The sequence below is a fragment of the Hoplias malabaricus genome, chromosome 3 (genome assembly GCF_029633855.1).
Source record: "Hoplias malabaricus isolate fHopMal1 chromosome 3, fHopMal1.hap1, whole genome shotgun sequence".
NCBI lineage: Eukaryota > Metazoa > Chordata > Actinopteri > Characiformes > Erythrinidae > Hoplias > Hoplias malabaricus.
The window spans coordinates 67,134,345-67,146,668 of NC_089802.1; the positions used below are offsets into that span (position 1 = coordinate 67,134,345).

At 37.6% G+C, this 12,324-nt stretch overlaps 1 protein-coding gene across 3 annotated transcripts in view; it reads right to left on the reverse strand.

Annotated features, from left to right (window-relative positions):
• pbx1b (pre-B-cell leukemia homeobox 1b) overlaps nucleotides 1-12,324 on the reverse strand; it is a 105,919-nt gene that overhangs the window by 9,632 nt on the left and 83,963 nt on the right. For all 3 annotated transcript variants that reach the window (XM_066664847.1, XM_066664845.1, XM_066664846.1), the window contains exons 4-6: nucleotides 10,092-10,282; nucleotides 4,031-4,166; nucleotides 651-810 (exon numbers count right to left, since the gene is read on the reverse strand). In XM_066664847.1, coding sequence (XP_066520944.1) covers nucleotides 651-810; nucleotides 4,031-4,166; nucleotides 10,092-10,282 — 487 coding nt within the window. The remainder of the gene's footprint in view (nucleotides 1-650; nucleotides 811-4,030; nucleotides 4,167-10,091; nucleotides 10,283-12,324) is intronic.

The window sequence follows — 12,324 nt, forward strand, 5'->3', positions numbered from 1 at the left end:
CCACACTGATCAGCCACAACATTACGACAAACCCCTTGTCCCACATCTGCTGTACATTTTCTCTGCACAACTGACAGACCATAAAGGAGCACAGGAACACAGACAGTAGTTTATCTGTTGCTCTGTATAGTTTGCTTTCTTTCACTCTTTTCTTCAATAATCAGGATGGTCAAGGGATCACCCTAGAGCACGAATTATTTAGTTGGTGGATCATTCTCAGTGCTGTTGTGAAACTTACATGGTGGTGGGGTGTTAGTGTGTATTGTCCTGATATATATGAGTGGATCTGAAACAATGACTGACAGTAAGTGTAGAAACAAGGAGGTGGTCAATATATATATATATATATATATATATATATATATATATATATATACTCTAAAAATAGTGGAAATATTTTTTATCTTTATTGACACAATGTGGTTGTGTACAAGTACAAACAACTAAATAAGACCTTAATGGCTGACACTACAGTAGAAAGAATAACATTTGCAGGCATAAAACTAAACCATTGTAAGAAAACTGAGTGCCTTCATGGACATTTTTAATCACTCAGTGAAATGAGGTAATATTGTGTTAGTGTGGGGTGGAAAATGAATATACATCTGAGACGTTGTGCAATGGTCTGGCAGAGAGGTTTTCTTGCCCACCTGCTGAATTGGGAGTGGAGGGGGAGTTGGCCTGGCTGCCATGGGCCGAGGCGTTGGTCGCACTGACGGCAGTTCTGGCAGCGTACATGTTGGCTTCTTCCTGGAACTTTCCAATGTTCTTCTTATACCGGATCCGTTTGTTTCCGAACCAGTTAGAGACCTGCTCAAGGAAACAAATTGAAATGTTTATTTCACAACACATATACTCCACATACATCTTCATATTCCGAAACATGCTGGTAAGAAATAAATAGGACCAATATTGGTGTGGAGGTGCAAACATTTAGAGAGAAAACATTCAAAGTAGGTATGAATGGATTCATTTCTACTGTTTACTAATACTACTTGATTGTGGTTAAGATAAGACATACCTTATTTAAGGCACACAGACACATTGCTTACTTTTTCAGTGCTTACTTATTTAGCAGCTTTTTATTCGGATATTCCATTCCACCTTAAATTGTTGAACTTGTTGCGCTGGCCTGCACTTTACCTTCTGCACTAATGAAGGCCCTTTTAATAATGTTGCCATATGTTTTATACCCTATTTAGCATGCTAATGTGCAGTTTGGAATTAAAGCAGAAGTAACACAGTGGGAATCACAGTTGTTTAAATTTTAGATTTATTTAAGTTTCCTACAGTGCTAACATAAAAACTGAGATGAGTGATGTGTGAGACTGAAGAGAGGTGTAATATTTTATTCTCCCTCATCTGTACAACTCTGAATATTACATATGCAGACCTACTAAAAATGATGTTAATAGGATGTTCACTATTCACTGATGACACAGTTTTCACTGAAGGAGCATGGTATGATCATGGAATGAATTTACAGTTAAAGTAAAAGGTTTTTATTATTATTATAAGTGAAGGCTACTAGTCATGTCCATCTCTGTCTTTTAATGTTTCATCTTCCTGTGATTGGTTTGAAAGCCTAATCCATCCAAAAGACATAAAACAAGCCTTGGTCTGACAAAATTGTGGTCGTTTGGTCCAGACAAGGCATGTGTGAAAGCACCGTAATAGTGTGTGTATTATTTCCAGTCATACAAGACCAGGTTCCTATCTACTTGAATGAGAAGAGAGAAATTAAAAGTGTACAAATAAAAAAGGCTGAAACTAAAAGCTTACACTTTTCCAAAACATTTAACTGCTTAATTGAAGGGTGAAACTTTTCGTAACAGCTGCCATATTGAGCATTACAAGGCATCACCCCCTCATTCCTTATAATGCATTTAGTTTAAAAGAAATTTAAGCCTGAATTTCATCTTTCCGTTTATCAGTTTGTTTTGTAACCAATTTCCATACAGTGTTAAAAACCTTATAAGAGAAGAGTGTGATGATTTAATTATTAAAAAATCAATCTATGGCTATAACCTGCTGTCTATTAGCATAACAAAGAAGGCTATAGGCAGATATAAGCGAGTCTTCCGCAGGCAAAGTCTTGCCTATATGAGGTGAAGGATACACATGCTAACAGAGCAAACATTACTGTCAGAATAAAAAGATTGCCAATAACAATCTCATTAAGTCACTCCGTCTGCAGCTAGCTATCATCGAGCGGTACAATGGCATGGATCTGTCCTCACACACACTAACACCCATTACCGCTAATACACTCCCAGATGAAGCTGCACGGATAAAGGCTCGCACTAATGATAAACAACATTAAAATGAAAACCAAATCAATCCTGCAGCAACACTTCCCCCTCCCAGGCAGCAGCTAAACGTGTTTCTTTATTACAAAATGGCACCAGACACACTCAACCAATCATTCTGCTCCAGAGTCCATTTGAGAACGGCACCCAGATGCATCGTCAAATTATGTCACCCCAGATTCATTAAGTGCTTTTAAGTGCATCATCCATTTAGCATAAGCAGGTGCCTAGTACCCCTGTACTACAGGTGCTCATAACTGCATCTCAAATTACATGTGGGTTCCCACACACTAGAGGATACACAGTCAACTCCAGAATTATTGGCACCTCAAGGAAGTAAGCAAAATCACTTAATAAAATAGAAGTAATACCTGATTCTATTTTTTCACAAATGCTTGGAGAAATTGCTAAGAATTCAATAAAGGTAATTCCTGGAAGCTTGTTGTCTTCAGAGCAGTTCATTCTGTCAAACATGTATGTGGCAAAACGATTCGAAATATTGAAAACTTGGGGAAAAATGTTTCTTGATATTGCTTTTAATGTATATGAACTTTAATGTTGTCTGACAATTTTCCATTTCACCCGGGTATAAATATGACTTAACACATAGAGCGCATAGAGTGAGGGACATATTCAAGATGTTTCAAAAGCATGGAACCGTTGAGCATCTTGCCTCAATGAATAGTGAGGAAGATGCATAAAGCAAAGCAAAGATCACTGTTTCACAACAACAAACTATAATTGCATCCTGGGGTTTCACCTTTTCAACAAAGGTGCACCACATTCAAGACCAGGAGCTGTCTGGCAATGCACACCTTTGTCGAAACAGGACAGTCTCTTATCAACTGTTAAATATGGTGGTGGTTCTTTGATGCTTTGGGGCTTTTTCGGACAGTCCTCCAAATATTATTCCAACAGGAAACTCGTGCAATTAAGAAAACAGACTTATTTTGTTGTGCTAAAAATACTTTTGCCAGTAAAATTATGAGGTGTACCACTGAACACTGATAGCTTATGTGTCTCTTAAGTTTAGCTTATTTTCAGGAAGGGTGGAAATATTTCTGTATAGAAATATAAATGATGATGCCTCTTAAATGTGGTACAATGCACTCTATAATACCTAAGAATTGGTGCTAATACCGTCTTCATACGGCCCATGATATATTTATAATTCATCCTTAAATCTAGTGAGTAAATGAATATTTTATAATTGCTCTATGGATTAGATACTGCGGCAAGTGAAATAACACAACGTGATGGAGCAGGAATGCTAAACAACGAGCAGGGATGGTTGTAATTTAGCTAAAGTCAAAAGCCTTGATGAGAATATTCTACTTTAGAGTGATACTCATTGAAAAAGTAACTTTATGGATTCATTTGTGATACAGCAGTAGATAATATTTATCTGCATTGTATTGTTATTACTATTTAGTAATAGTCTTGATAGTATTATTTATTCTCATTGTTGTTATTGTGTTGTTATGAGTTCATTGACAAAACTAAACCATGGTAAGAAAACTGAGTGCCTTCATGGTCCTTTTTAATCACTCAATGAAATGAGGTAATATTGTGTTAGTGTGGGGTGGAAAATGAACATACATCTGAGACGTTGTGCAATGGTCTGGCAGAGAGGTTCAAGACATATTTCATAAATTAACTAAAAATAATAAGAAAAATAATCATTGGCTACTGTACGATGATAAAGCAAAAGAGGAAGGTACCTGGGAGACGGTGATGGAGCATTTCTTGGCCAGCTCTTCCTTGGCCTCCTCGCTGGGATAGGGGTTACTGAGGTGGGAATAAAAATACTCGTTCAGGATCTCCGTGGCCTGCTTGTTGAAGTTTCGTCTTTTCCTCCTGTTGAAAGAACACAGGAAGAGAGCGTTTAAATATTTATGATTCATAAGATATATAAGACTCAAATGAAATGAGTGCCACAACGGTGATCTAATTATAACTAATAACGATGTCATCTAAATTGATCATTAAATAGATCTGTTCTTCTATAAATGAACACATGAAAAATAGCCTACACTCATATCATTTTGAGCAGTGCTTCATGCTAGGCTGTCTGAAGCTGTGCAAAGGGGCATTTTTGTACAAAACCTTTAGCTATTTATACACTTACATTCCAAATCGACGCTGGTACATAAGTGGTAGATATGTGGACTTGGATAACTCCTTAGCGCCCACCCACACACAAACAAAATGGGTGTTCAAGCTGGGGAGCTGAACTTGTCTTCTGTGTGTGGGGCAGAGGTGTTACCCACATTGTTACACAGCCTGACCCTAGGTATCGCTGCATTAAGATTTGAAATGGCTGGCTGGCTGGCTGGCTGACTGTGTGTGTGTGTGTGTGTGTGTGTGTGTGTGTGTGTGTGTGTGTGTGTGTGTGTGTGTGTGTGTGTGTGGGCCACACACACGTCGGAGAAGGTTTAAAAGCTTTAGACAGCTTTGGAAAAGAGTAAAGCAGTGTTGGGTGCCAGTGAATTTACCCTGCTCTCAGCATTACTCATCTTTTGGGTTAAGAGTGTGTGAATGTGGCATGTCTCAGGGGGGCAAAACGCAAGGGCTTTGCATATGCAGCACTGAACCCTGGGAGATCCTCCCCGGAACACAGAGCCAGACGATTTCCTACCCACAAAGCCCCTCTTCACCATATGCAAATGAGCACAGCATGGTTTCAGTCTATGAAAGAATTAATCTGAAGAGCTCTGAGTGGGGAAGAGAGAGAGAGAAAGAGAGAGAGAGAGAGAGAGAGAGAGAGAGAGGTAGAGGAAGAGGAGAGGGGTAAAGAGAGAGAGGAAGAGGAGTAAAGGGGAGAGATAGAGAGGAAGAGGAGGGAAGGGGAAAGCGAGACAGGGGAAGAGAAGGGAAAAGGAGAGACAGAGAGAGGGAGAGAGGAAAAGGAAAGAAGGGGAGAAGGTGAAAGTGTGACAGATAGTGAGAGGGAGAGAGAGAGAGGGAGAGAGAGAGAGAGAGAGAGAGACTCTTTTGTCCACCATCATTTGCAGCAGAATGGATAGTGCCTGGTGAAAGGGAGCGAGAGGCTCATTTAAATGTTATGCCTCCGACTCAAGGCTTCCAGCATGATTTATCCTCAAAGAAATGTATGCAAATCCCAGGCATGTATCAAAGGGAACAAGCGATTACATTAAAGAAGGGAAGCGCTCCACACTCTGCAGCATGCAGAGGCTTGTATGTGGTCTAACAGAAATGCAGAGAGGCGGCCTGGGTCTGTGTGGCTTCAGGAATGAACAACTTGCTGGAGAGGAAAAAAAAAATCGCCAGAGATCAGTGATGCTTCGATGTGTCAGGGGATGCAAATCGGAACAATTAAATTGCATGAGTGTTAAGTTTTACATAGACGTGCCTGTCACAGGCTTAAAGTAATGCAGCGAATGAGGAGCGAGGACACAATGAGATAAAAATGTGGAAGCAAGAGTGTGCATGGATTCAAGCTCACACACACAAATGAAACAAAAGAATCACAACAACTGCTACATGTTATCTTTGTGAGCAGATACAGACAGGAACACCTACACAAATTCAAAGCATCCATACACACATACAATATATAAAGACTGTAAAAACCCAAGGCACTCTAAGGACCTAGTGTCATATATTATATATATATATATATATATATATATATATATATATATATATATATATATATATATATATATATATATATAAATTATGCTCTATAAAATTAAATACATATACTAAATCATCGTACCTGTGCAATGACAATAAAGGCTATCTATCTATCTATCTATCTATCTATCTATCTATCTATCTATCTATCTATCTATCTATCTAAATGATCACTGGATTAACAACACCTACCTTTTATCTACACTCACTGTCCATTTTATCAGCTCCACTAACCAAACAGAAGCACTTTGTAGTTCTACAATTAAAGACTGTTGTCCACCTCGTTCTCTGCATCTTTTTTATTTATCTGCATTTTACCCTGCTCTTCAATAATCAAAATCCCCAAAGGACCATGAGCAGGTATGTGGTGGTGATGTGTTAATGTGTGCTGTGTTAGTACGAGTGGATTAGACACAGCCGTGCTGCTTGAAATTTTAAAGCCTTCATTGTCACTTCTGGACTGAGAAAAGTCCATCAACCAAAAACATCCAGCCAACATTGTCCTGTGGGCAGTGTTGTGTGTCCACTGATAAAGGACTAGAGTCCTTCTGACTTTACATCTACAAGGTGGACCAATGAGGAAGGTGTGTCTAACAGAGTGGACAGTTTAAAAAAAAAAAAAAAAAAACTCGAGCAGCAATGCTGTGTCTGATCTGAACGTGGATAGCACCACTGCCCCACACACAGATGACAAGTTCAGTTTAAGAAACCGAATAAAACGTAATCTTTCTGATTTCATCAGCATTTTAAGGTATAAGTAGTGACATTGTTATTAAGCTAGCTGATAAAAGTGGTGCGCTGCTGTCGTTTGGAAAAAAGCCCTTTCTAACACCGGAACTTTTATAGACAGAACCATTTCTGCAGGACACTTCCCTGATTCTGCTCGGACCTTTATCACACATAATGCTCACTTGGCTATTTCAATCTTCTCTTGCAAATTCACAAAAACAGCAACCCAGACATCATATTCTACCAGCTTGTTCCTGCTGAACAGACATTATATGCAAATTCCTCGATGACATTTTTCATCCTACACTGTCAGAAAACCTGTCGCTGTGGTGGTACCTCTCAAGGAGATATATTCTGTAGCTTTAATTAGAGAACATAAATGTTCTTTATCCTGTTATAATTGTAGAATTTAAATGCAGTTGATTTCATACACTCCATTTCATCTCCAGAACTTATATTATGTTCTACAATGAAATCTTACAAGTATTTACCTCTCCTTCTGGAGAAGAGAATTTAATGTAGCTTTAAGGAACACAACTGGACTTTAAAACCACTGTTGTACATTTAAAGTTACATTTACACTGTAACTTTAAAGACAGTAATGAACATGTATGGTACCTTTTCTTCTAAGAGTGAATAGACATCAAAAACATGCATGGTCATCCCTAATGAACATGGGCTGTGTGAGAAAAACCCTCCCTCACAGACATTATTTAAAGGCTGTTTTAAAAACTATCTTTAGTTTTGATTCAAATCTTTTACTCAATGAAAAGAGATGTGGCTATGGGCACTAAAATTATATATTTTAAAAAGAGTTTGACTGGACCTCTATTGACAGTAGTGTTGTCACGATACCAAAATTATGCCTTTCGATACGATACCTGCCTAAATATCTCGATACCGATATTGAAACGATACCAAGGCAAAAACCTAAAACATCAGGAAAAGTAACGTACTTTGTCTACAAGCCGAGGGCGGTCGGCAACATCGCTGGTATCTGCTTGTTAAACGTGACGTGTGACGTTTTTGGATCTGGATCCAATCACGCCTTCGGTCTTGTCATCATACATTCACAAGACGTGTTTACTGTTTGAATAAAGCTGAATGCCTCAAATAATTATGAGATCTCAGTTCAGGAGTTAAAAAAAATGGAATACATTCAACATAAAAGGAAGCAAACGTGTCTTTGGCAGCACTTTTTGCTCATTCTGATCTGTGTGAGCTGCTGTGCAGACAGAGTGTGCTGTTCCATCTCTGTAGCAGACAAGCCATGTCATGTCTCCCGCTCACAGTCAGTCCCGGTGTTCTAACGAGGTGTGCTACCGGCGATTCTCTTCTATAAAGAGTAGCTAAGATTTGTGCAGAAAGTCGCTGGTGTCAGGTTTTTTGTTTTTAAATAACTTGTTAGAATGTCTGAAAAGTCGCTAAAACTATCAGCAAATTCATTAAGGGAGGGAGAGGAGGCAAAGTGCACTCGTTGCAAATACTGCTCTTATTTTAAAACACTCCTTCTTAAAGTACTGGTACTAATTATATGTGGTATTGTACCATTTTTAATGACAAAGTATTGAGATACTTTTCTAGGATTGGTATACCGTTCAACACTAAGTCACAGTGTTTGTTACTGCTACATGTACATTTGAAGCACACCAAAATTTCATTTGCATTTTTTCCCACATTTCACCCATCTCTGGAATGTACATGGAGTACAGTATAGCTTAGCATGAAGAAATCTGACAATTCAAGTTTAAAAGCCACCATCCTTTATAAAGTTGCAAAATATCATTCCTATTACAACACAACTGTTACCACGCCAATGCCTGCAAATACTCCATACTTTACTCACAGCTACTAAAACATAAAAGGCATAAATTTGCACAGAGAAGGAAGACTTCCTCCAGAAAATATTTTCACAACTGTTTTTTTTCCCAATGTGGTCACAGAAGAAACTCTGGCTTGTGTTCTACCCATTAACGGAATGGATGCACTGACTACTAAGACAACCAGACTTCTTCTCACTTATATTCCACCAAAAAAGTGGCTAATATATGTATAGTACAAGTACATTATTTTCATTAAAGGTACAAATAGTGTAAATGTGCCTTTAAAATTACAACAGTGGTTTTAAATTTCAGTTGTGTTCCCTAGAGGTACATTGCATTCTCTTTTACAGAAGGAGGTGAATATTTGTAAGATTTCTTTGAAGAACTGTGCAAAATAAAAGAACATAATGTAAGTCCTGGAGAGAAAAAAAAGGACATGTGGGACCAACACAACTTAAAATCTGCGATTATTACAGAATATGGAAGAATTATGTTCCCTAACTAAAAGTCCTGAATGTGTACCCTTGAGGATACCACCACAGTAACAGCGAACAGTACCACATTGCCAGTTTTTCTGTGTGTGTACATGATACAGAGACTGCATCATTTTTTAAAGAACCACCAGTTCCTACAGAAGAGATAAAAACATCAAAGGCAAGTCCTTTAAGGATGAGATTATATTATTGTGGTATTAAATAGAACCTATGGCACAATAGATTGCATGAAAGAGACCTATTTTTTATGAAGTGACAGTACTGAGTAGTTGGCAGCCATATAAAACCAACTCAAAAATAATTATTGTGTAAATGGGTGCAATAATATACAGCCTGGACTGGTACACACCATTATAGTGATGTTTAAAAATAAGTAAAAATGTTAGTCCATTAACACGGTCAGTTTAGTTCAGGGCTGCACAATGCATCAACTGTGCACTTGATGGTGGTTGATTGCACCTCATTTAAATATCATGAATATACATCCCCTCGAAAAAGGTAGATCTCATGCAAAAAAAAAAAAAAAACCTAAACTTTTTTTTTGTAAACTGAGCCAAAATGCATTCTTTTATGCTCATTTTATATTAGTTCACAAAATTTGGATGATAAAACTTAAATTCATGCTTCACAGAGCTCACTGCAGAAAGCGCTTACTCTAAATGCATTTGTAGCTGTTGTCTATCAGTATATCAATGTGCTACAATGGCAGAAATGAATATCTAATCGAAAGATTCACTCTGTAAAGTGCAGAAGTCATTAGTTCAAAGCTCTGAAAATAATAAATCCTTTCTGATAAAGTTCATTTGGTCCACTCTTACCTTTATAAGTAAAGGCACCAGTTTTGCACAGGAAAAACTTAAGTTTAGTGTCAAATATCAGCAAAAAATTAAAATAAAAAATTCTGATTAACTGCAAATGCTGATGCAATTAACAATTTTAAAAATCTAACACTCCTAACAGGAAAAAATAGATATTAAAACATATTACAATACCCATGAAACATTTTGAGACCATTTTGTGGCTCTTTCTTTCTTGGTTTTTGTCCAAGAAACACACACACATACACACACACAGACCTGGCATCGAGGAAGCGTGAGCGGAGGATCATGACAGCCTCGCAGGTGCTCTGTTTTAGCTGCATCTGGATGGAGCTGAACTTGCGGTGGATGATGCTGACCATGCGCTCTATCTCTTTGGGGGAAATGGGCCGCGTGCGGGACTGCTCCCGCAACAAATTCATCACGTGAGTGGTGAACTCATTACAGGCCTATGGAGACAAACAAAACCAGGTTTAAAGTGAAAAACAATCAAGACAGGTATCAGACATTAGTTTAATTTAATTAAAATTATTAGTTGAGTATAACGTAGAGTCACAAAACACGAGAGCCAAAGAATGGAAATAGGAAAATGGTACAAGTTACTTTAAAACACTAAACATTTGAGGGGGTCTTGAAAGCCATACTTTCTTCAGCATCCTACTGTGTTATTTGATCTCTATAGGCCTACATGAGGTTTTTGTCATTAATGTTAATGGTTGATTTGAGTGGACTTGTCTTGTGAGAATTGAGTTGTAAGAACACAGAGGGATTATGTCTGACAAAAAGAATACATTGTTATGTAGATAATATTAGGAATGTCTCAGTGAATCTAGTAAGCTAGACAACTTATATGCAGTTACCCATAATATCATTAAACAGCACAGACAGGTTCAATTAACTTTAATATATATATATATATATATATATATATTTTTTTTAGGTAAAGCAAATCTCTTTATAATCGGCACAAATAATATAGTTCAACCTATTTGCTGTTCATTATGCTGAACAATATCACATTCTGCAAAATTATGTATTAGAGTCTAAGTAAATACTAAATAAAGTAAAAACTAAAACTCTAAAAATCAATATTAAAATAATGAACCTTATAGATATTTTTCCCACTTGGAATTCAACAGACTACCCTGTTATTTTTAATTCAATATATGCTACTTAATTTTTTTATGTACTTTGCACAATGGATTTATGAGCAAGTGCCTGTCTGTGCGATCTGAGAATGGATGTCTACGTAATTGCAAAGTACACTGTGTAACCAGAGACAAAGTAATCTGGTCAGTAAATCCTGACTAGTTCCAATTGACAACATACAACATTCTGTTCAGGTTTAAAGGTAAACACAAATAAATATGGTTTTTAAATTGGTCAGGGCTTGCTGAGAGAACAACCTCAGGAATTCTGACTTTTTCTTTTACATTTTGAGTATGTTTAAAGAGTAATGTATACATGCACTCGATGCTGTGAAGTGTGTATTAGAAATGGGCACGGATCCATCTTCAGATTCTAAATTCTCTCTTTTTTGCTGGTTTCTCTCCATGGAGCCATTAAGCTTAACTATACAGAGTGACCCGAGTAGTTAAATCCAGTTGCACAGGTACAGACCCAATTTAAAAATGGCTTTATTGGCACAAGAGCTCTGCTTGTTCACACAGTGAGCAGAGAGCAAACAAACAACAAATTGTTGACTGTGTCAAGAAAAGGTGGACATCAGGGGAAGGACAATTTGGGACATTGGTGCAGGAAGACCAGTGTTTGCATTATATTTTTGTGTGTGTAAGTGTATGTCTGTGTGTGTGTATGTGGGGGGGGGGGGGGGTTCAGGAGAACGACCTGAAGGACTGTCCCTGTGCGTGACAGGTATGAATTCCTTCCTCTGAGCAGACACAGAGGACACCTGGCCCCTTACCAGCATGCACTTCAGCATGCCAGAAATTCCTTGACTGTCCCGTTCATCATTTTAGAGTTCCACTGTGTGCACAGTATACTATTCAGCCTCTCTGTTATACCACACTTAGTCTAGAGCTCACAATGAGGCTGTAGAGAGCTATTCTACAAGAGCGAATACATAGGTTTCTTCATTACTTTAAGTGACTTTATAGATTCAAAAGGTAATAATAAATGTCACAAACAAAACTGTTGAGATTGGAGTAAAAAATGAATCAGTTAACCTGCTTCAGTATAATGTGCCCCATTTAATTGCTTATGAAAGCACTGAAAATAAATGATTGATAAGGTTTATAAGTAATAAGCATTCAAAGATTCCAACAGAAATGAAGTTTAAGTCCTTTAGTGGTTCCCCAACATGATGTTAATCTTCATTTATTTACATTATAATAGCTGGAATTATAATAGCTCGTACACTTGTGTATCAGTATGGGCAACACAACCACAGTCCAGGCCACAGTCCAGTATTTTGCTATTTCATTTTTAGGGCTATGTTCATAAAAAAAGAAATTTCACTTTAATCATTTAA